The sequence below is a fragment of the Phoxinus phoxinus genome (genome assembly GCF_949152265.1).
Source record: "Phoxinus phoxinus genome assembly, chromosome: 9".
Taxonomy (NCBI): domain Eukaryota; kingdom Metazoa; phylum Chordata; class Actinopteri; order Cypriniformes; family Leuciscidae; genus Phoxinus; species Phoxinus phoxinus.
Window position 1 is genome coordinate 6,595,099 of NC_136884.1, and position 22,488 is coordinate 6,617,586.

The window sequence follows — 22,488 nt, forward strand, 5'->3', positions numbered from 1 at the left end:
GATCTGAGAGATGGGGGTCTCTAAAAGAGCGCCCGCCACCGATAATGTGTCCGATGAAGGTAGCAAAAAAAACATGAAAGATGATGCAGTTCATCTGAGGAGGAGGATAGGGCTGTTGCCATCCATTTCCTTCATCATTGGCACTGTGGTGGGCAGCGGCATCTTCATCGCCCCTAAAGGCGTATTGATGAATTCGGGCAGTGTGGGATTGTCCCTGCTGGTCTGGGCTCTGTGTGGCGTCCTCTCCACTTTTGGTGAGGAACATCTTTGATGCTTATGCACTGTACAGATCAAAAGTTTTGTGTTTTTAATTGGAATTTGGAAGTCTGTGGTTTTTCTTGGCGAGTTCAGCAGCATCAACAATAACATACAATAAAACAGCATGTTCACTACACTGCACAATGAATCTCACTAACAGCATGTCTACACTGGTAATGAGAGAATTTGTGAGTTTGCAGATCTCAGCACTGACCAAAAATCTGGCGTTTTGAGCGGTGGGTGGATTCTGACTAAACACCTCTGATTGGCCGTTGTGTTCAAGAGATCAACAAACATGTCTGTGATTGGCTACATTGCTCACCACTGCAGAAACACATTGTAAATAGAAACATTTGACGTTCTCCAGAGCACAAACACAAAGGTATATGCCACTAATCTGACTCGTCTGCTGAGCTGTGGAGTTGCCAAACCACACTGTGATTGAGAAAGTTGACACGCTTTCTATCACTGCTCTACGACAAATAGACCATTCCCACTTACACCACACTGTTAAGACTGTCTTAAGAAGGCATTTTAAAATAATGCCTCTAGGTTATCATCCCATTTAAATGATGCAGAGATAATAGTCCCAAGAAACTTGAAACCTGTCCATAATATCGTAAACTTAAAAAAAAAAAATTTTTAATAGAAGTCTCTTCTGCTACATTTATTTGATCAAGGATACAGTAAAAAACGCAATATTGCGAAAAATTCAAAATTAAAACACATCATCCATTATTCCAGTCTTCAGTGTCACATACATTTTTTACAGTTATTTTAAATTGTAAAAATATTTTACAATATTCCTCTTTTTTTACTGTATTTTTCATCAAATAAATGCAGCTTCTTTCAAAAACCTTTATTGGTTGTGTGTACTATTTTGACTTTTAGCTCTCCCACGCTGAATATTGCATGTTCTCTTCAGGTGCTCTGTGCTATGCTGAGCTGGGAACAACCTTTACTAAATCAGGGGGCCATTACACCTACCTGTTGGAGACTCTGGGGCCCCTGCCTGCCTTCCTGCGACTGTGGACTGAGTTCATATTCATCAGGTGTGTGTGTGTGTGTGTGTGTGTGTGTGTCTGAACAGTGTTTGGGTTTTATTGTGTTCAGCGAATTGTTAAATGTCCAATTGTCATTTCAGACCTGCAGTGGCCTCCTATGTGTCTCTGGCTTTTGGCCGTTATGTAGTGGAGCCGTTTTTCTTGCCGTGTGCCGCTCCGACAGCTCTGGTCAAAATCGTCAGCGTGCTTGGAGTCAGTGAGTGCAGTTCCTTTACGATCGGCAGTGGATTACTTAACGTTTAGTTTGTACAGCGAACTAAATCTGTCATGTAAAACTGTTAACTATTCTGTCTATAGCGTTTGTGGTGGCAGTGAACTGCTGGAGTGTGACTTTGGCAGCTCGCACGCAGATCTCGCTGACCTTCGTCAAGATGTTTGCTCTGATTCTGATCATCATCCCGGGCATCATGGCTCTGGCCAATGGTAAGAATTGCATGCTTTAGGCCTATCTACTGCATTTTTCATTGAGGATTAATTTGGAATGTTTTCAAACAAAATCAATTAATTTTACCTGCATAAAATACTTTCAGATGATTTTTATTATTATTATTTTTTTACATTTTCAATAGGCATGATTCGTGTTTATTAGCAAAATTCAGTCCCAAGTGTGTGAGATAGGCTATGGGAAAGGGGCTAAGTATATATATTTTTGAAATGGATTTATTTCAGTTTTAGTGTATCAAATTAAACTGGCAACACTCTGAAATATAAATTTTACTTTTTCATGTTATTTCAAAAATGTTTAAGTAACAAAAATGGGTTTTTTTTTATGGTTTTAGCTTCAGTTAATAAACCCATTTTAATCATTAATTGCATTATGAGAAGAGAGTAAGGAAAATGACTTCTTATTTTATTTTTTTCTGTTTCAGGGAAAACTGAAAATTTCCAGAATGCCTTTGAATCTGATTCTTTATCTCTGACCAAACTTCCTTTGGCCTTTTATTCAGGTCTTTATGCATACGGCGGATGGTGGGTATCATTAGTGCCAAATATCTAAAAGGAAGGGGTTTAAAAAAAATTATGTAAAGTTTTTTTTTTCTTACAGGTTTTATTTAAATTTCATAACCGAAGAGGTAATTAACCCCAACAGGTATACATAACTTCTTGCATTCTGAAATTGAAAACTTGACAGAATGTTTTTCTGAATATATTAAGACACCTAAGATTCCTTTCTCATATATTCTTGTTAGAACCATTCCATTGGCCATCATTTTCTCCATGGTGACAGTTACCGTGTGTTACGTTCTGGTCAATGTGGCTTACTACACAATGATGACCGCAGATGAGTTACTGATATCTGATGCCGTGGCAGTGGTTAGTAGTGGTGTGTCACAGACTTTGGAGATGAGTATTACAGGATCTAGTTTGGAGAGTAAATGTCTTGACTGTGCTGTCCTAAATGCATTGCAGACGTTTGCAGGTCGGGCTCTGCAGGGTATAGCTCCAGCAATACCAATATTAGTCGCTCTTTCCTGCCTTGGAGCTCTTAATGGAGGCTTTTTTGGTTCACCCAGGTAAGGATCTCAGAAACATAAAGGCAAAATAAGTTTTGCATCTAAATTTATGTTTAATAGCTTTGACTTTGACCGGTTAAAATGGAAGATTTTGTAACTCTGTTTCTGCAGGATGTTGTTCGTGGGAGCCAGAGAGGGTCACTTTCCAGTAATCTTCTCCATGATCCATATTCGCAGACAAACACCACTACCAGCCGTGCTTTTTCTGGTACATCCAGTGCTGAGTACACTTTTAAAAAATAAAGGTTCCAAAGGGTTTTCAAAGCGATGCCATAGAAGAACCCTTTTTGTTTCCCCAAATATTTAACACTAAAAAAGATTAAATATTTGATTTGTTTACCTACATGTCATGTGACCATTAACTGACATCAGAGAACCGTGAACTTGAGAATGTGTTGGAATATTAACTTAAAATCTTTCAAGTAAAATTGTGTAGGTTTATAAGACATTGGTAAATTTAAAAGAGGAAAATAAGAATTAACGAGGATCAATTAATTTGGAATAATTTAGTCTATCATTATGTAATATGTAATAAATCAAAGAGTAACTGTAATCTGATAACAAGTAATTTAAAATGCAATCTAATCTAATTACAAGCAGACCTATTTTTAAAAATCTGATTATGTAATCCAGATTACATGCATCATCCCTCAAGCCATATCTGGTTCCTCCATGATCGTCATGTCCGCTCATGTTTGCAGTATCCTCTGGTCATCGTCATGTTGGTAAGAGGAGAGATCTTTCAACTGATCAACTTTGCGTCGTTCTCCCGTTGGCTCTTCATTGCCATGGCGACCTTGGGAATGATCATCCACCGCTACAGATTTCCAGAACATCTCAGACCATTCAAGGTCCATTTAAATGGCTTATTAATTGATATATTAGTAGGAAGTTGTCACTGAATTTATTAAACATTGCCGTGACTATGTATGTTCAGGTCCCTCTAGCAGTTGCAGTGGTCTTTACCATAGTGTGTTTCTTCATCGTGGGCCTGTCCTTGTATTCGGACCCCTGGAACACGGGGGGCAGCTGTGCCCTCACCCTCTCAGGAATACCTGTGTATTACCTGACAGTCAAGAAGTCATACATACCTAAACGCTGGGAAAAATCCTTCAGTGAGTACTGCAAAGCACTGTTATGTATTGAATCCATAAGCTTAACATTCATTTTAATATGATTCTTCAGTAGAATTATTCCTGGGATCAGTCAAGGCTCCAATCGCTGACCTAAACTTCATTGTGTGCAGATTATTTCAGTCAACAGATGCAGATTCTTCTGGAAGTGGCTCAGCAGGAAGTTCAGACCTACTGATGGAGCGTCACCAAACACCAGCTAAATTCATGCTAACAGACCTGAGTGTTGCGATTGGCATCACAGTTTTACATTTTAGTGGTGCTTGCTATTACTATTGCTCATTTGAACAAATCCCTAACCACACGCTTAAAAACAAAGATTTTAATAGGGGGTTTTCACAGTGATGCCATAGATAGAAGAACCATTTTTGGTTCCCCAAAGAACCTTACAGTAATTAGTTTTTAAAGGGCTAATTCACCCAAAAATGAAATAATGGTCAATTTCTCACCCTCACGTCATTGCAAACCTGTAAGACTTTTGCTAATCTTCGAAACACAAATGAATATATTTTAAATTAACTCTTAGTTATTTCTGTGCCACTTTGAGGTAACGCAATTACCACTTTGACGCTTCAAAAAGTTCATATAACGATCGTAAAACTAATCCATATGAATCGATCGGTTTAGTCCAAATTTTCTGAAGACACGATTGCTTTGTTATCAACCTTGATCAGTGAACATAAACAAGCTCAACTTGCTTGATGCATAAGAACAAATCTCATTGGTTCCTTCAGAAGCTCAATCGTGCTGCGAAACACGAGAATGAACCTCATTGGTTCTCGCACATCAAGCAAGCATCCCTGAACTTCCGTTTATCATCTGATGTGTGTTGATGAATGTTTATATGTGAATAAAAGCCTAAATTCAATCTGTTCATCATTTAAAGCGATCAAGTCTCTTCAGACAATTTGGACTAAACCACTCAATATATGGATTAGTTTTACGATCTCTTTATGAACTTTCTAAAGCGTCAAAGTGGTAGTTGTGTCGAAAGAACTTGAGGGCGAGTAAATGACAGTTTTATTTTTTTGGGTGAACTATCCCTTTAAAAGAACCATTATTTTCTTAATTTGAATATTTTAATAATCAAAAGAACCTTTTTACTACTATAACCGTTTGTGCAATGAAACCATATTTTTAGTGTTGCAACTGCACAGCAACATCCTGGCACCCTATAAATTCCGTCAATCACCACTCACATTGTCTTTAGTAAAATTCGAGTTTTTATTTAAATCAAAGTCAAAGACAGGAATTAAAAGTGCCCTGGATTTTTCTAATTTCCATTTAAATGCATTTTTTAAGTATCCCTTTATTTTGAAGAAATAAGTACAATAGGAAGAGAAACCAAATTGCATGCTTTGTTGGAAATGACGATTGTAGTTTCTGGTCAAAGCATGTTTTCATAGCTCAGTGAAATGCCAGGTAGATAACTTTAATATTTCAATACGATCTTCACAAGAATCACAAAACAAGTCCTATTATTGTTTTGTTTTTCAATAACAGAGGGTCTGAACGGGACATCTTTTTATGTTACCAAAAGGTTGACTGTTGAGAAATGTCAAAGTTGACTAATAAATAGCTTCGAAATCTTACAGAAGTTAAGTATCAAGGCACTCGGTAATGACAGTGACAGATTTACAAATGTCTGTGCATGAATGTACTTTTATATTTTTAGGATTTTGTATTTAACTTCTAATGCTCATGTGTTCTGACATCTTAACACCATCAATCTGTCAACTGTGTAGTTTTGTATATTTTTTATGACATCTTGCATTTTTTGTTTTTACATTGGAAGTATACAATACAATGTGACATGAATTAACAGCTACATTTGATGGAAGTCTTATAAGCATATGACATCTGCATGAGTTCATACTAATCACTATACTCATGGAAATGAACATTAAAAGCTTTGGAGTGCACCAAAAATCTTTTAGAACGCTCATCTTGGTCATATCCAACATCCAGAACACAAGTGTCTTAAATTGTTCTTAATAGCAAAAATACATGAATGCAGAAAAGCAGCAGCAGCAGAGATGAGTCACTATTCCGACATGCTTGTAACCATGAAAACACACATTATAGGATGTTATAAACAGCTCGATACTCCATCTAAACGACTGGTAAATTCTACAACAGTAAAAAAGTGCAACTTACATGACCATCTGCAATTAACTAACAACCCTTCATTCTAAGAGAACGTATATAAGGTTTTGCATACGGTTTTATTTTATATGCCAAATTCTCTTAAAAATCTCTTTTTGTGTGTAATTTTTACCGTCAATCTATCTGGCCAAACCAAGGTGTTTAAAATTATTCCAAAACAAAGAAATAATGTAAAGTTGGGTAGTGTAAATTATTGAATCTGTTAAATCTGTTTGTTCACGTACTTATAATACACACACTCTCTCTCTCTCACACACACACACACACTCACATTTATATATTACAACTTGTGCAAAATAATTATATCTAAGTACATTCGTCACTAACAGTTTTGCTTGCAAATTAAGCAAATAAAGGCCTACATATCCAAAACACAAACACGTACAGTAATAGGCAGTGAATTAGCAACATTTGTTAGCAGAGAAATTAAGAAAATACTTATAAAAATAGAAGAGATCAAAAGCAAGTAAATAAGAGTCAAAGGCAGTGAAGGAAGTTAAGCAGCTCAGATAAAGGAAGTCAGGAGTCACTTCAGCTCAGGGATAAACTGGGACCAGCTGATGTTTGCCATGCCGAGATCATCATCCTCCAGGCCGGAGAAGCTGATATCCACTAGAATTTTACTCAAGCTGTCGTTCATAGTGTCCAGGACGAACCCTTCGGTGAGAGAGCGGTTGGCGAGGCCCACCTGCAGCAGCTCTCTGGAGCAGGCCGGGGTGGAGCGTCTCGGGGAGGGTCGGGCACAGGTGAGCAGCTCTCGAGGGGAGTTGAAAAGCGGCAGCTCTTTAAACGGTGTGCTGTTGAAACTGAAGGGTGTGTGTTCGTGCCGCTGTGGGGTGAGCTGTGGCCCGCTGGGCGTTCGGATGGGGCTGAAGTCCAGCACACCTCCCTTCCCGACAGGAGTGATCCTCCAGGGCTCCAGCACTGTGGGCGGCTTGCTAGGAGTAGATGACGAAGGGTGGCTGCCCTTGATGGGCGTTTTAAAAGTGTATTCTCTGTTTGGGCTGTCAAAGTCAGGTTTACAGGTGGGCAGGGGCTCCGCATCAGGCTCCGCCTCCTGAGTGTCCTGGAAGGTGGAGACGTCGGAGACCACGCCCGAGTCGAAGAGAGTGCTGTCGGGGTAGAGCAGGACGGGCTCCTCAGTGGCTGGCCGGACCAGGCGTTGTTTGCGGCGGGAGCTGCTGTTTTCCCGCTGTCTGGTTTTGGGGGGCGGAGCTTCGGACACCACAGGAGTCAGAGACACACACACAGGCTCCTCCTTTATCTTCCGAGAGGCGGGATTACACAGCATCACCGTGCTCACGTCACTCTGCGAGACCTTACATGACACACATGCGTTAAACACAAAATGCTTTTCTTGAGAAATTAATTCTCTGCTGTAAAAGACCATAAAACCATTAAAGTCCCAGGTATACTTAATTTCAATTCACAATCACACATACTCTGTGTATAGGACTATAATTTGCGGGGATCAGATAGCCACTATTAATATGCGTGAGGTATTGAAATCGCTTTTGAATGTGCGCTCACTTTTAACTTTTGCAATCACGCATACTCGTGTGTACAGGGAGTGGCGGGACTGACTGCACAGACGAATGGTGAGTGCGGATGTCCTTGGACCCTCCCGATGACAAAAATCACATCACGTGGACTGCTGAAGTATACTTTGAGCTTTAGACTAGCTTCTATCAGTTAATGACCATACATGACCAGCCAGATAGCATGTAAACCATCCACTATTTGGTTTTGGGTGGATTTTCAAGCAGGGTTGAATGTATTGATTTCAAATTAATAACCATAATACTCAAAAAATATCATTCAAATTTTATTCAATGTCTTCTACCTCAAATCTCTCTCTCTCTCTCTCTCACACACACACACACACATTAATGTTTTACCTTAGGAGCAATCCGGACCCTCTTGCTCGCACTGCTGGAGCTGGGAATGGAAGCGCTTTGAGTGTGTGGAGGAGTGGCGAGAGACACGGGACTGGAGGAAGGCAGGAAGAGTGACTGACCCAGAGGAAGCTGGATGGGAACCAGGTACGAGTCAGTCCGAGGCAGAAGAGGCTTCATCTTTCTCTCTGAGCACGAGCGGAAATAAAGTACCGTCAGCAAACAGACTCATGTGCTCGGAGACATTCATCTCTCTCATCCAGCTCAACACTCACCTGTGCTACCGGCGATGGGTATCGCTTTCTTCACCTCCGGAGGACCTCTCTTCTGTTGCTACGGGAACAAAGAGGATTTGTTTACATTTGTTCAAAGTGTGACGTTCAACATAGCTTCGGCGTCAAGGCTGTCTGTCTTTCTAAGGAATCTTAGATGATAAAAGGAACAAAACAAGCGATGATCTCGAGCTGAACGTGCTTCCTTCTGTCTGTCTGAATCTCCCTGAAATAAAATAACTGATTCCTGTAGAAGTAGAAAGGCTGGTCCCTGTCGATCTGTCCGTGACGTGAGATGATGATTTAGAGTACGAAAGGGGATCTTACTTGATGGTAACCAACTTGTGTGGTCTGAGGGCAAGTGGGGGTCACTGGGTCAACCAAAGGCTGTGGGATGAGCCAGGAAATGAGAGATGACCACATTTGAAAGGATAAAATCGCATATGGACAAAGCAGCACTGTGAGTGACTGGGATATAATAAACAGAGAGTGTGATTTGTATTAATACACACCTTGTAAACCTGGTCCAAAGTGAGACAGCGGTTTGCTTCCGGTCGAATCGTCCAATAGGAGATCTTGCCATCAGGAGATGTTTCACGGACAAACATGTCATGCAGTGAGAGATTGTGACGTATGGAATTCTAATAAAAAAAATTAAACAAATCACTCTCAGACATCATATGTTAGAAATTTGTGTAAACTGAAAATTAATTAACTTTACACGCTACCTTCCATCCGGGCTTTGCGACATTTCTGAAATACGGAAAATGGTCTTCGATCCAATTGTAAATTTCCTTCAGGGTCATGTGTCTGTTATTCTTGCTGTTGATGGCAAACTGGATCATTGCCATGTAGGAATACGGGGGTCTCTCGGACAGAGGGTCCTTCTCCTTTTCTGGACATTTGGGTAGCTGAATGAAGAGGAAAGAAACAAACAATTTTACTACATTTAATTTAAAAAAAGCAAATTATTAGGGGTATAACGATACACTGATATCATGATTCACGACACTAATGCCATGATACTTCAAAAAAGCCAAAATACAGTTAAAATAGTACTCTTTTTTTAAACTACTACTTCTAACACATATTGTAAACATTTAAAGGGATAGTTCACCCAAAAATGTGAATTCTGTCATTAATTACTCACCCTTATTTCGTTCTAAACCAGTAAGACTTTCGTTCATCTTCGGAACACAAAAGAAGATCTTTTTTATGAAATCTGAGAGCTTTCTGCCCTTCATTGAACTACCGCTTTGATGATGAACAGACTGAATTTAGACTTTTATGCACATATAAACATCAATCAACTCACACATCAGTAGTGGTAAACAGAAGCTCAAGCATGCGAGGACCAATGAGGTTCATTCTTGTGTGTTACGCAGCACGTTTGAGCTTCCGCATGTGAATAAAAGCCTAAATTAAATCTATTCATCATATAAAGCAATCGAGTCTCTTCAGATACTGCTCAATTCATATGGATTAGTTTTATGATCTCTTTATGAACTTTTTGAAGAGGGACAGAAAGCTCTCAGATTTCATCCAAAAGATCTTCATTAGAATTTCTATTTTTGGGTAAACTAACCCCTTAAAATAGTTTATTCAAAACATTTTCAAAATACTTTTTTTTTTAGATAGAACATTTGCGCTGATTAATTCTTCACAATAAGATAACATGCATTTAGAAAATAGATTTTCTTTTCATGCCATCTTTAATGTTGTGTAAGTTACCTGATTACAATCACTTGGATTGTCCTTGCTTGGGCATTTTTGGTTCGACTCCGGTCCCAGTCCATCAGAGCTCATTTTTCCCAGCCACTGGATGTTCGTCAGACTATCATCAAGCGGGTAGCACTCAGTCTCCTTTTTCACTATTGTCATTGGTAAACAACAATAAAAAAAAACAGTCATCTTACATTCCTCACAACATCAAATACTTGCAAACATGCTCTTAGTCATGTCCCTCACCTTTCCCAAGATCAGCTCCAGGTTCTGTAGAAAAACACCCAAGGGTTTTGCTTTCCTCTAAACTGGTGCTGCCACTGAGCAGGATGAACTTGTTTCGGCCCTGAGGCCCGCACTCCTTTCCTTTGGCTGTCAGGGCGCTGATGACACTCTGCAGATCGGCTGCTTTCGGTATCACCACCACCTGCGTGTCCGGCATGGTGGGGTGGTCCATGATGCGGATGCCATCAGGGAAACAGCGGGCGGTGGATGGGGTCAGGGTGGTTTGGGAGCGCGGCCCATCTGCCTCATCACACCCTACATCAGATTCACTCTTCTGAAATGGCAGCTTCCTCCTCTTCAGGATGATGGGTCTCCTCGGGCTCTCTCTCATTGTTTGCTCACAGCAAATTGATCTGTCTGATGCCTGTCTAACAACATAAACCATAAAATGTTATACATTTTTAATTTTAAATACAGTGTAACGTTATATAGGAACTAAGTTAACGTTACTCGACTACAAAAACTGGAAGCTTCGCTAGTTGCCCGAAGATGAATCATATAAACAACAAAATAACAATACATAATGAATCAAAAGCAGATTAAGTGTCAAAACAAATTACACATTTGTGAAAATATAAAAAAATATATATATAGAAATATCATATATTTGCAGATCATGTCCAAAAGTACCGATAAGAAAGTCTGTTGATAAAACGACTTTTTTGTCCAACGACTCTTCAATGACGAATCTAGTTCTAGAATATAAAATACCGTTACAAACTGATTACTTTCAATCGTATGTACTGTATTGTTGTTATAATGACGACAGATCATTCCGAAACAAAAGTCGTTGTGCAATGCAAGGTCTGTAAAATAATTTGCTTTTATTTTATTATTTATCTATAACGTTATTCGCTTAGATCGATGTTTTAAAACACATTAAAGATCAGTTTTGTCTTAAAATGAATATATATAATTAATACACTTAATTATTAAATTATAAACGATCTTCCTTTATTATCTGACATGCGGCCTAGTGATTCGTCTACCCAACTAACCTACTGTACACATACTGTTTAGCTCAATAAAAATAAGACACATATAAAATAATACGAAGCGGATCAAACCTTCATATCATGTCAGCCATGCACACGGTGGTTTATTCGAGTTAATCTGGCAGTGCTGAGAGGTAAAATGTATTTTGATAGGGTAAATGAAAGACTCCGGAGTCCGGAGACTCTTGTGCGCATTTGGTGAGATTTTGAATTTTGGCGCAGAGCGGTACCGCGTTGTCACGTGATCACGCTGTGCCCAATGGAGACTACACATGGGCGGAGACATCGAGTGTCGAGTGTTGCTGTTTTCTACTGTGCAGTAAGTAATATTCCTTTAGGGGGCGATCAGCGGCCCAGATGGACAAATTATACCATTTACTTCTATTGAAACATTCAACAATACTATGCATTTCTATCACATTTGTTGGATGGAAGTCTGCTACCGCAATTTAAAAAAGCCCAATTCAATAATCACAAACGAATGTGATTGATCCACTGATAAAAGTGAAACAGTTCATATAGACTGAACTATTTTTGGTCATATCTGATTAATATTTCATCGGCCTGGTCAATATTTTACACACTCATTCAAAATAATAATGGACATTTAAAAAAGCCTGCAATTAAGCGTTAAAATATTATAAATACTATTTGGACTCATCCCACTTGACCAATCACAACAACGTCCGGGTCACTAAGTCCCGCCTCTTGTGGTATCCCATTATTATTCTAGCTAACATTCAAGCCGCTTCTAGTTCTGTTGAAGGGACAGGATTGTGTGTATGGGGGATGGACTTTCCCACAAACACGCAGACGGTTTATCAATCTCTTTGTCAAATTTACATGGTCCAAAGAAAAAATACAATGCGAATGAGAAGAAGAAATACAAAGCGATGCGTGAGTATCGTCTAAGGTTTCATTGCATGCCATGTATTCACGTGCGAACTTTCTCCATAGTTCATAGGATTGCAACCACCATCATTAACTACCGGTATATGTCGAGGGCCAATGCATGAAACATATGAAAACATGCTTATAAGATTAAATAAGACGTTTTGCATGAGTATTAAGGCTTTTAAGGAACATAAATGTTTTATTAGTCAGTGTCTGTCTTACAAGGTTTCTCCCTGCTTGACACATTGCATTGCACTGTCAGAACATTAGTAGTGGTAGTATTCTCTTCCTCATATGATCTTGTTTTCATTTTAATGCAGCATATCATGTCTTCTAATGCCACGCACTTCACATAAGAAGAGACTGTTGAACCCGCACAAGACTCAGCTGTTGTTTGTAGAGGCGCCCATCAATGGACCAAAGCATGAATATGGACCACAACTACGGAGTGCAATTCATCCCAGGTCATTTACATCTGAAAAACAACAGCAAAGTGGTGCACCGTGTACCTCTTGGGTATGTGCATGCTTTGCAACCCTTACTTTTATGTTATGAGTGAAGACTTTTTATAAACTGATGCGTATTCTTTTTTTTATAGGTGTCTCCACAGTTCAATTCACTTGAGACTACAACGGTTAGTCGAGGTAAGAGAGCTAACCAGGCAGCTATGAAAATCACAAACAAGGTGTCAGTTTTGGGTTTACCTCAGGCTAGAAAAACAAGGGGCTGCAAATATACTCCCTTGTCCTTTGATGCAACCACAGGCCGTGAAAACGTGCGTACTTCGTGGACGAAGAATGATAGGCTCGATTCTTCAGACAGTCATCGCAAGGAACTTCAAGAAACCTCAAAAAGAACTCAGTTTCCTCAAAAAGGGGTGGAGAGGAAGAAGGCTGGACGTATTACATCTGCTACCTCCAGGCGTACATGCGTTTCATTCCGTAAAAATGGAAATGGAATGAATAAAGATTCCATTCACACACCCAACACAAGCACAGTTCCAGAACCACCAAATGTAGAGACGCCAGAATTGCCACACTTTTCCAGCACTTCTTCAACCAATGTTCAACATCTCCTTTTCTCCTCAAATCAGGCAAAAACTCCTCCACGAACCGAGAACACAAGCATCCTGGTGAAGGATACGCCTGAGAAAGACTATGGGCTGAGGGTAACATGGAGACGGAGGAAAGGACTAATGAAATTATTGATTGACAGAGGTCAGCTTCTTCTGACAGATGCAGAAGTTGCCAATGAGTGAACAAAGACTAAGAGTTAACCGAAACCGTAACATTTTTATTTGTTTCGTTGTCAATACTGAGTTGATAAGATTTGGGAAATCGTGACTTAAGAAATGTGATCATTTAATATGGACACTTTAGAAGTGAAGAATTAAAGATGTAATTTTGACGTCCCCAGCCTTATTTAATGGAAGCACCTTTGTATTCTTTTGGACATCAGTGTATTATTTACTTAAATTTATTTTCCAAATGGCATTTGTATACATTTATGTGTGCAAGAATAATCTTTAATATTTTTGTATTATCAGTTTTTTTGTTAAAGGATAAAGTCTAAAATGTATTTATAAAATATATAACAAATTAGTAAAATATCAGATTTAAAAAAAATGTGGTCTACATAATTACCATGCATCCATTTGTGATATTTCACAGTCTTGACATTTAAAGGGGTCATGACATAAGAAATCAAATTTACCTTGAACTTTTGGCACAGAAGAGGTCTTCATACCATTAAAACATCTTGCAAGTTTACTAGCATAAAATGTCCTCAATATAAAAAGCATTTATTTAATTAAAGGTTCTCTAAGCGATCCTGGGTAGACCCTCCCTCCTCCTCATCCGCGCACTAACCCCCCAAATCCTTCTTGTCGGTTATTGGCTGGAACACTGTTTGTTATGTTGTGGTGCGGGTTAGTCCAGTTTGTTTTTGTTGCTGTTTGTGGAGCCTGGGGTGTCTACATAGACCGCGTTTTTTTAGAGTGTGTTCAGGAGACAGACAGCTAGCGGATAGTGAGGAGATATTTGCTGTATGTGACAAAAAAATGTTTGGCCTAAAAAATGCGTGACATCGCTTAGAGCACCTTTAAGCTAAAAAAATCGCTTGTTTTGATATTGAGGCATCTATGACGTCAAATACATTTGCATATGACTGCCTCCAGAGCAAGACAATGATGAATACTTACACATCATTGCCCACTGCCATTCAAAATAGAACCTATTACAATCACTGACGCTGTCTACACTGGATACAGTACAGATGCACGTTCAGTTTCTGACAGTACAGATGCACGTTCAGTTTCTGACATGCTTCACACACTTGAGTCTGTTGACACGAAATGGATGATTGAAAGAACATTTTCTTTTGCGTGTCCAGTTTAAACAACTTGTTTGCGTCAGTAAACGGATCATTTCAGACAGTCCGATTGAAGGTTAACATAAGTGAACCTCCAGGAATATATATAAAATAATTTTTAAATACCCATGTCATGACAACTTGAATGAAAAGATAGATTTCATGTATTTTTAAAAAATCGTATTAATAGTATTATATATTTTTTTATTCGTTATTATTATTTTCTTGGTTTTGTTTTTTGTCGACTTTTAACTTTTTAGTAATTAACTTTTAATTTGACGGGCATTTTCCCAGTTCTCCATTGCGGAAGTGGCGCTGTGTTACTGTTTTTGTTTACAGACTGGACATGATCCACGTGTAGTGTTTTAATGAATGAATGACATTGAGAGTTTAGATTGGATTATTCCAAATTATTCCTTTCTTCGATATTAAGTCTGTAATGCACTAAAAGTCCAATAGCAGTCCGTTATGAGGAGCAGTTCGTCCGTGTCTCTGGCGGGCGGTCGTGGTTCGGCCTCGGTTCGGCTGGTCAGCCCGCCCGCGTGTCCGTTAGCCTCTCCGGTGGACGCTGCCGTTGAATATTTAATGGTAAAGAAAGACTTTCAGGCTGCTCTGGACACATGCGAGAAAGGACTTGAGAGTTTGGGCTCTTCTGCAGAACAGGAGGAAAACTGGTGAGCAGTGCTGGGTAGATGACGGTCCAAATAATTCCTAAATGAACGTTACATAACAAAAGTTGTAGTTAGTAACGTAATCCATTACATTATACATGTAAGGTAATATAATCTGATTAATTTTTACCTAAACCTTATAACATTAATTTTGAATAGGAGAAGCTTGTAACCTACTATATTGATTTAAAAAAACAAAGAGAAAGAAAATATATTCCATTCTTTGTTATCAACTAAATGAAGTGCATTAAATATTATATTCCTTCAAAGTTTCCCAGACTGGGTTCATGATGGAACTGCAGGGGGCAAAATAAAACGCTTACAAACACTTGCTTTTTTGGTTTACCTGTTTGTGTCATGGGACCATTAACCGATATCAGAAAACCGTGACCTTGATTTGTATTATTGACCTAACTAATTAATTTAAAATATCAGGGGGTAATTCAAGTAAATATATTAGGTAAGCTGACAAAAAAGTTGGGGAATCCCTGCATTTCATGTAAATATGAAATGTGAATTTGTGTATTTTTTTAGTTTTTTTTGAAAGACAAACGACAGTAATACATGGTTAAATGACTCACTGAGTGATTATTCAAATAATAATGAATGTGTTTGTCAGGAGTTGATTAGATACTAATGTTTTAACATAATATAATCTTATTACAAGTACTTCATTTTTGGAATCTGACCCTGCACTGCTGGTGAGATAAACTGACTGTTAACAGCTATTAACACTTTGATGATTCATTAATTTACCATCTTTAATCTCATACTAAATTTTTGTCCCCACAGCTTCAAGTATGCAGAACTGAAAGCTGCTTTGACTATAGTGGGGATTCAGGCACTGGCTGAGCTCAACCAGTGGCGTGGAGTCCTGTCATGGGTTTTGCAGCAGTATGGAGAAACAGAGAAAATTCCTGCCAAGATTATTCAAATGTGGTAAGAACATTCTGCCATTTAATCTCACAAATAACATTAAATAGCAGTTTGAATGTGGATAAAGTACCAATAGATAACACCTAATGTAGATTAACTGTGTTTCACAGCATTCTACTCTATGTGAAAGTGGGTGAACAGGCAGTAATGAAGGATGCGGTCTGTGACTGGCTGCACTGCTCTGGTAACATGAGCCAATCAGGGTTCAGCACTGTGGCTGAGCTGTATTTTCTCCACATACTGCTTCCGATGGGTCACACGACTGAAGCTCTGGAAATGCTTGAGAGCGATGTGGGTCGGGTGGCATTCAGTGATGAACAGAGACAAGCAATCTGTAGTTTAGTAGACATTCAGAATGAGAAAAATGCAGCATCGTCCAATTCAAATCCTGAGTCTGTAGCAGTGGTGGCAACGACTAATGCTTCAGAACAAGGTGACTTACATTTATTTATTTACATTTATTTGCCGTATATTTAGATTCAAACTATATATTTAATTGTATTGTCGAATATTCTAGCAAATAATGGATTCAACAATGTGTTATTGACAGAGAGATCAAACCAGCGGCTGAATTCTATAATGCGGCTGTTATACAGAGGTCTCTCAGTAGCCAGTGTGAGAATCAGATCCATCTCTCTGCACAGAGTTTTTCTGGCTTTCATGTTGCTGTATCTTCTTCTCGTCCGTATAGACCCTGGTAAGAGGCCTCTCTTTATGCAGTGCATTCTTAATAATAACTTTAATAATAACTGACTATAGCCTTTTCTGCAATAATGCTCTGCTCTCAGCTCTTCCCTCAGCTTACCCATGGCTGCTCCGGCTGCATAGACTCCTTCAGCAGACGTGGAACACCATGTTTGGACCTTATTACAGAGCCAACAACAGGAGTTAGAGTTGAACTGTGAGAAAATGTTGCCATTGAAAACTGTAATACTTTATAGATCCTGTGTGTTTGCTCAATTTGTTGGTGAATATAGTTATATTATAGATAAATCAATGAATTATATCAAAGATAGTGCTGAGAGCCTTTAGAGAAATATTGAAATATTTAATTATATAATAAAATGTATATGTGAATATATGAGTTCCTGTGCATCTGTACTTGTACATACAACTTTAGTGAATATATAGTCACAGTTAATGCCTAAGAAACTGTTAATTAAAAGTTTATTAATATGTAAAATGTTTTAAAATGTTATTTTATTAAATAAAGGATTAGAGGTTTATGTACATTAAAATATAAATAGCCTAAATCTAAAAATGTGTATTATAATTTCCTGATATTTCTATTGATTTTAAAAATGTAATAGTGATTAATGTTTGTTAATAAAAAACATTAAAAAAAAGTTGGGTATCACTTTACCATGAGGTTCCATTTGTTAACTTTAGTTAACTACATTAACATGAACTAGCAACGAAAATAATTCTAAAGCATTTAATAATCTTAGTTAATATAAATGTAAACATTACTAATAAATAAAAATTTGGATCTGTTTATATTTAGAAATTATTCAATGAGCTAACATGAAATAACAATTGTATTTTTATGAACTAAATGAATAAATACTGTGAGTGTGACGTGTGTATAGTTCGTTATTTAATGTTAGTTAACTAACATTAACTAATAAGACCTTATTTAAAACTGTTAAAAGTTGTTTTAAAATGTTGCCTAATCGTGTATTCTAAACTGCGTGTTAGTTTCGTACCGTGACTGTGATAGAAACTGACCATAGACAGTGAAACTGACGCGTGAATTGAAAGTGAAAGTAAACTCAGCTGAGCTGTTTATGTCGTCAGCTGATGCTACGAGTAAACCGGGAGCTGAAGTATCTAGAGGAAGGTAAATATTGGCTAAGTTTAGTTCAGTTTTCTATAAACGAATGCGCAGTTTAACGCTAACTGTGTCCAGCACCGAGAAGCTGTCATATTGTATGTCTGTGAATGGGAGCGTTCTGGATTAAAATGGCTTATCGACTATACATCCCCTACACATCATACAGATACAGCTATTCCAGGGATGATGGTAAGTCCGCAGAGCTAACAGCAAACTCGCATTAAACCACACTCAAGAGAGATTTGGAATTGAATTAGCTTTGTTCGTTATATAGGCTATAATGGCAAACAAAGTGCCGGTTCACACAGAACGCGTTTTGCTGTTAAAAACGCTAATAAAGGGATAGTTCTTTTAAAGGGATAGTTCACACAAACATTAAATCCGTCGTAAATTATTTACCCTCAAGTTGTTCCAAACCTGCTGAACACAAAATAAGATATGATAAAACAGACGGGCCTCATTGACATCCATAGTATTTTTTCCTTAGCCTACTATGAAAATCTAGGCCCATTAACTGTTTGGTTTCCGACATTCTTCAAAATATCTTCTTTTGTGTTCAGAAGAAGAAAAAATTCATACAGGTTTGGAACATCTTGAGGGTGAATAAATTATGAGTTTTCATTTGTGAACTAGCCCTTTAAGTGTTATGAGAACTATACAGTCTCCTTAACCATTTTTTTTTTTTAAGTATATGCACTGCAGAAACTAATGCTGGAACTAACAAAATGATCTTGATGTTTCAGAAGTGAGAGGCCTTTTCAACTACAGTCTGTCCTGTTGTGTTAATTCTCTGCTTCAGTCCTTCTCTGCCACCACTGAACTACTGGACATACTGAACAAGTAAAGCTCCATTATCTATTGAATATGCTGCACACTTAAAACTAGCCATACTAAGACATGCTAAATCACTTTTTTTTAAATGCCTGTCATTCAAAGATGGCATCCAGATAGGATCGAACGGAATAACATCCCACAGCAGTTAAAGAAGGCCCTGCTAGCCATGAGGGATAAATCACATCTTGCTCCGCACAGAGACTTCCTGGACAGCCTCTACTGTCACGCCATCCGCCGTATGCATCATATCACCCTAAAATTGTACTTATGAAAATGGTGTCATTCTGAGTGTATTCTGTTTTGTGCTGCAGGAGACAGTCAACAGGATGCGGATGAAATATTCCACATAATCCTCAATCTCATCCAGAAACAGTTGCCTGATCCTAGCTTGGTGGGTTTGCATTAAAAATAGATGTGTACAGATTTAGTGTGAACTGTGTCAATTCTATATGTTAATGTCTTCATCCTTTCAGGCTCAGGAAATCCGCAATCTCTATGAGATAAAGGTGGAGACACAGGTGCAATGTTCAGAATGCTCATGCATTCAACAAGAGCCTAACTCTCTTTTCAGCCTTCCTTTGGCAATCCAAGAAAGGGGAAACACCCTGGTAAACAAGTTAAACATTCTTTATTCTTTATGTTTTGTCAGTACATCAGTGATCAGTAATACCATTGTATTGTTCTTATGTTCTTCAGGAGAGCTGCATAAAGTCTTATTTCCAGCTTCAAAAGCTGGTGAATGGTGAGGAGCATCACTGTAACCAGTGTGAACAGAAGCAGCCGTCCACTCATGTGTGTGCTTTTTGCCATTATCAAATTAATATTTTGTAATGTACATTTTTGACAGTTTAGAAATGTTTTATGTCAGCAGGTAACGGAAGTTGCAATCGTCTTTTCTTCTCTATTCTGACATAAAGTATATCCAAGTGAAACAACTTCTCGAACTAGAAAAAAATATAGGGCAGGACTGGATCTTGTCCACTGTGAATTGTTTGGATGGTTGTGGTTTGCTATTGGTCAATCTCATGTGATTGACAGGTTGTCACGCCCTCATGCCATTAAACACATCATCAGAGAAGAGATGCAAAAGAGGGAGGGAAAGTTGTTTTGATTAAAGATTATGATTGAACATGATTTAAAAAAAAAGTGATGTACACAGATCATTCATCTTTTACAATAAATAATTCAATATTTCATAATAACAAAAGAAATGTATATTTTCCTGGTTGTTTTATGCGGTAATATGGCAATTTCAAGTAAGACTTTAGGTTGCACTTTATTTTACAGTGCGTGCACTTACATGTACTTACAGTGTACTTACCTAAGAAAGTACTGGGTAATACAAGGTAACTACATGGGTTAAGGTAATGTTTGGTTCAGGGTTAGTACCTAGTTATTCCCCATTTATTTCAATTCCTATAATAAGTATGAACGATAAAGTGCTACCAGATTTTAAATTAATTTCAGCACACGAATGAATGCATCACTCCTTTGAGTTAACTTAGATTTTTTTTGTGTGTGTGTGTCATGTAGGGACTGAAACTCGTCTCATTGCCTCTGATCCTGTGTGTCCACTTGAAAAGATTCAGAAATGATCGTGGCTTCATCAAGAAACTCTACAGCGAAGTCACCTTCCCTGAAAATTTTAACACAAGCATTTTTGCTGCAGGACAATCAGAAAATGCATGTGTAGTATATATTTGTAAAGAATAATAGTAGTCATAATAATAATTGTATATATGCTTAAATTATTGTATCCTTTTTTTAGATTGCGAATGATTCTCCCAGGGCTGATGAGCATTACAGTCTCTATGCAGTAATAGTTCATATAGGATCTGCTATGTTTGGTCACTACACTGCTTACATCAGGCCAACTCAGGACCAGACGTGGTACTATGCTGATGACTGTTCCGTGCGATCAGTAAGAGATAGAGACTGACTAGAAACAAAAGGATCTGAACTAGGTTGTATTGATATGTATTTTGATGTAGTAATTATTTTCATTCATTTGCCTCAGGCCACATGGGCAGACGTGAAGGACACATATAAAGGGTAATTCTTGACCTATAGACTGGTCATCTTGTAACAGACACTTTAAAAGAGAACAACACGAATACAGACCTGCTAAATAATTATTACTTTATTCATTTTGCAACATCTTCCAGTTTTTGATTATAATTTTGTATACCGTTCTAGACACGACACGGCCTACTTGCTTCTGTACAGGAAGAAGAGCTGCAATTCATCTGGATAACCGTTGGGAACATTGCAGTCAATGACTGGACATTATATGGTTTAATGCAGAGGAATGTTCCAAGAATAGGACCAAAGTCTATTTATATTTTGTGTATAAGTATGAAGAGAGGTGTGTGATAATGTAAATCAGTATATTTTCATGTTGATTGGGGTTTATGTAGGACAGTATTTTGGAAGTGATTTTATTGTGGTGTTTATGGATATTTATCAATAAAAATATGTTTTAAAAAAAATAATGTTGCCTGTGATCTCTCATTTTTGCTGAAAATATAAAAATATGGAATAAAAAAAATCGGTTAAATAAACCCCACATTTCTCGAGTTAAATGACTTTTATTTTGAAAAATGCAACCTGGCTTTTATTTTGAGAAGCAGCCATCGCGCTTCCAGTCAGAGTCCAGACTTATTTTGAAAAGTATCCATGTCATGGCATTTCCCCCGCACGTCCTCGTCCTGGCAAACACCTCTGTCATGATCTTGTAGGTGAGCGCAAACGGTAATAAAGCAGCCTATTTCTTACAGAAAAACTTACCCAACTGAACATTATGTTTTCCCCTCAGTACGTCGGCATTTAGTATCGTATAACCTACCATAACCGTACAATTTAAATGCAGACTGCAAGGGGAATTTCAGTCCTCATTCTTGTGTGTAAGTTAATTCTGTGTTGCATGCTATTGGATATAATATATTGTGGTGTATTTTTGTTTGTTCTTTGTCTGTTTTAGGTTTATCCTCAGGTTCAAGAGAGAGTTAACATGACTAATCCACTGAGAGGAGAGGTGTTCAGATTGTACAAAAATGTAAGTATCATCTTCTGACAGATTCCTTCTACTTTCTTGTAACATCTGATCTTTTAATAATAAATATTGTTCAATGGTACTTAATGTCATCTTTATTAGACACAACATGCATGGCAGCAGAGTTACAAAATAAACAAAGAAGATGTGTAAAAATTAATAATGACTACCCATTGCTTTGGTTATTAATTTATTGTCTTCAGCTTTTGTATCTTGGACGGGAATATCCAAAAGGCACTACATACTTCAGGGAGCGCCTGAAAGCCGCTTTCATGAAGAACAAAGACGTCACCGATCCTGAGAAAATCCAAAAGCTGATTGACCGTGGAGAATTTGTGATCAAAGAACTCGAGGCACTTTACTTCCTCAGGAAATACAGAGCTATGAAGAAACGCTATTACGAACCAGAGCATTAATCAATGATGTTTTCTGTCACAAGTGCCATAAGTGTCTCAAAAGTTTTTGAAAATCTGTATCTGATGTGTTGCACTATAACAGATTTGGACATAAACGTTTCTTTTTTACTATTACTACATCTTTGTTACATTTAGCTGTTAATTGTAATATATATGTATATATGTTTATTTAAAGAC

The 22,488-nt window shown here is 38.0% G+C and overlaps 6 protein-coding genes across 13 annotated transcripts; 5 read left to right on the forward strand and 1 right to left on the reverse strand.

Annotated features, from left to right (window-relative positions):
* Positions 1-10: 10 nt before the first annotated feature.
* LOC307003660 (cystine/glutamate transporter) lies at positions 11-5,893 on the forward strand (the record flags this gene model as incomplete). 2 transcript variants are annotated; one of them, XR_013798774.1, is made up of 13 exons in its annotated part: positions 11-254; positions 1,184-1,310; positions 1,403-1,518; positions 1,620-1,745; positions 2,192-2,291; positions 2,368-2,412; positions 2,513-2,636; positions 2,733-2,836; positions 2,948-3,044; positions 3,538-3,687; positions 3,774-3,951; positions 4,083-4,516; positions 4,946-5,893. XR_013798774.1 is itself a non-coding variant. In XM_079622369.1 (12 exons), the coding sequence occupies 12 exons, from the start codon at positions 11-13 to the stop codon at positions 4,145-4,147; spliced, it is 1,476 nt and encodes a 491-aa protein (XP_079478495.1). In that variant the 3' UTR covers positions 4,148-5,893. The 2 variants fall into 2 exon arrangements, 1 of the variants encoding a protein (XP_079478495.1); XM_079622369.1 differs by having other exon boundaries at positions 4,083-5,893.
* On the reverse strand, positions 5,178-11,604 carry foxm1 (forkhead box M1). 2 transcript variants are annotated; one of them, XM_079622366.1, is made up of 9 exons: positions 11,377-11,604; positions 10,271-10,677; positions 10,034-10,173; positions 9,031-9,213; positions 8,815-8,943; positions 8,630-8,689; positions 8,306-8,363; positions 8,034-8,218; positions 5,178-7,453 (listed from the first exon to the last, which is right to left on the reverse strand). In XM_079622366.1, the coding sequence occupies exons 2-9, from the start codon at positions 10,638-10,640 to the stop codon at positions 6,662-6,664; spliced, it is 1,917 nt and encodes a 638-aa protein (XP_079478492.1). In that variant the 5' UTR covers positions 10,641-10,677; positions 11,377-11,604; the 3' UTR covers positions 5,178-6,661. The 2 variants fall into 2 exon arrangements, with proteins under 2 accessions (XP_079478492.1, XP_079478493.1); XM_079622367.1 differs by lacking the exon at positions 8,630-8,689 and having other exon boundaries at positions 5,911-7,453; positions 11,377-11,547.
* Positions 11,605-12,028: 424 nt separating this feature from the next.
* Positions 12,029-13,609, forward strand: rhno1 (RAD9-HUS1-RAD1 interacting nuclear orphan 1). 2 transcript variants are annotated; one of them, XM_079622799.1, is made up of 4 exons: positions 12,029-12,201; positions 12,519-12,714; positions 12,797-12,842; positions 12,963-13,609. In XM_079622799.1, exons 2-4 carry the CDS (start codon positions 12,535-12,537, stop codon positions 13,454-13,456), a joined length of 720 nt encoding a protein of 239 aa, XP_079478925.1. In that variant the 5' UTR covers positions 12,029-12,201; positions 12,519-12,534; the 3' UTR covers positions 13,457-13,609. The 2 variants fall into 2 exon arrangements, with proteins under 2 accessions (XP_079478925.1, XP_079478924.1); XM_079622798.1 differs by having other exon boundaries at positions 12,064-12,201; positions 12,797-13,609.
* A 1,251-nt stretch (positions 13,610-14,860) lies between these two features.
* pex26 (peroxisomal biogenesis factor 26) lies at positions 14,861-17,752 on the forward strand. Its single transcript, XM_079624331.1, has 5 exons — positions 14,861-15,242; positions 16,032-16,178; positions 16,286-16,608; positions 16,726-16,872; positions 16,964-17,752. The coding sequence occupies exons 1-5, from the start codon at positions 15,037-15,039 to the stop codon at positions 17,065-17,067; spliced, it is 927 nt and encodes a 308-aa protein (XP_079480457.1). The 5' UTR covers positions 14,861-15,036; the 3' UTR covers positions 17,068-17,752.
* A 148-nt stretch (positions 17,753-17,900) lies between these two features.
* On the forward strand, positions 17,901-21,324 carry usp18 (ubiquitin specific peptidase 18). 3 transcript variants are annotated; one of them, XM_079624329.1, is made up of 11 exons: positions 17,934-18,015; positions 18,085-18,198; positions 18,753-18,849; positions 18,946-19,079; positions 19,155-19,234; positions 19,317-19,451; positions 19,540-19,635; positions 20,377-20,526; positions 20,612-20,764; positions 20,861-20,895; positions 21,040-21,324. In XM_079624329.1, the coding sequence occupies exons 2-11, from the start codon at positions 18,117-18,119 to the stop codon at positions 21,095-21,097; spliced, it is 1,020 nt and encodes a 339-aa protein (XP_079480455.1). In that variant the 5' UTR covers positions 17,934-18,015; positions 18,085-18,116; the 3' UTR covers positions 21,098-21,324. The 3 variants fall into 3 exon arrangements, with proteins under 3 accessions (XP_079480454.1, XP_079480456.1, XP_079480455.1); XM_079624328.1 differs by having other exon boundaries at positions 17,901-18,198; XM_079624330.1 differs by lacking the exon at positions 18,085-18,198 and having other exon boundaries at positions 17,925-18,015.
* A 137-nt stretch (positions 21,325-21,461) lies between these two features.
* On the forward strand, positions 21,462-22,428 carry lyrm5a (LYR motif containing 5a). 3 transcript variants are annotated; one of them, XM_079624344.1, is made up of 3 exons: positions 21,462-21,581; positions 21,824-21,898; positions 22,099-22,428. In XM_079624344.1, exons 2-3 carry the CDS (start codon positions 21,854-21,856, stop codon positions 22,309-22,311), a joined length of 258 nt encoding a protein of 85 aa, XP_079480470.1. In that variant the 5' UTR covers positions 21,462-21,581; positions 21,824-21,853; the 3' UTR covers positions 22,312-22,428. The 3 variants fall into 3 exon arrangements, with proteins under 3 accessions (XP_079480470.1, XP_079480469.1, XP_079480471.1); XM_079624343.1 differs by having other exon boundaries at positions 21,471-21,594; XM_079624345.1 differs by having other exon boundaries at positions 21,471-21,577.
* The last annotated feature ends 60 nt before the right edge of the window (positions 22,429-22,488 follow it).

What these genes read in the sequence shown, in the direction of transcription:
- rhno1 (XM_079622798.1), top strand. Translation starts at nt 12,535, where the DNA reads ATGCCACGCACTTCACATAAGAAGAGACTGTTGAACCCGCACAAGACT. An exon ending in GTGCACCGTGTACCTCTTGG is followed by an intron (nt 12,715 to 12,796) that starts GTATGTGCATGC and finishes TTTTTTTTATAG; the next exon opens with GTGTCTCCACAGTTCAATTC.
- pex26 (XM_079624331.1), top strand. Translation starts at nt 15,037, where the DNA reads ATGAGGAGCAGTTCGTCCGTGTCTCTGGCGGGCGGTCGTGGTTCGGCC. An exon ending in GCAGAACAGGAGGAAAACTG is followed by an intron (nt 15,243 to 16,031) that starts GTGAGCAGTGCT and finishes TTGTCCCCACAG; the next exon opens with CTTCAAGTATGCAGAACTGA. An exon ending in TCTCGTCCGTATAGACCCTG is followed by an intron (nt 16,873 to 16,963) that starts GTAAGAGGCCTC and finishes CTCTGCTCTCAG; the next exon opens with CTCTTCCCTCAGCTTACCCA.
- lyrm5a (XM_079624344.1), top strand. Translation starts at nt 21,854, where the DNA reads ATGACTAATCCACTGAGAGGAGAGGTGTTCAGATTGTACAAAAAT. An exon ending in TGTTCAGATTGTACAAAAAT is followed by an intron (nt 21,899 to 22,098) that starts GTAAGTATCATC and finishes TATTGTCTTCAG; the next exon opens with CTTTTGTATCTTGGACGGGA.
- usp18 (XM_079624328.1), top strand. Translation starts at nt 18,117, where the DNA reads ATGGGAGCGTTCTGGATTAAAATGGCTTATCGACTATACATCCCCTAC. An exon ending in CTACTGTCACGCCATCCGCC is followed by an intron (nt 19,080 to 19,154) that starts GTATGCATCATA and finishes TTTGTGCTGCAG; the next exon opens with GAGACAGTCAACAGGATGCG. An exon ending in ATGACTGTTCCGTGCGATCA is followed by an intron (nt 20,765 to 20,860) that starts GTAAGAGATAGA and finishes CATTTGCCTCAG; the next exon opens with GCCACATGGGCAGACGTGAA.
- foxm1 (XM_079622366.1), bottom strand. Translation starts at nt 10,640, where the DNA reads ATGAGAGAGAGCCCGAGGAGACCCATCATCCTGAAGAGGAGGAAGCTG. An exon ending in TGGAGCTGATCTTGGGAAAG is followed by an intron (nt 10,174 to 10,270) that starts GTGAGGGACATG and finishes CAATGACAATAG; the next exon opens with TGAAAAAGGAGACTGAGTGC. An exon ending in CACAAGTTGGTTACCATCAA is followed by an intron (nt 8,364 to 8,629) that starts GTAAGATCCCCT and finishes TTGTTCCCGTAG; the next exon opens with CAACAGAAGAGAGGTCCTCC.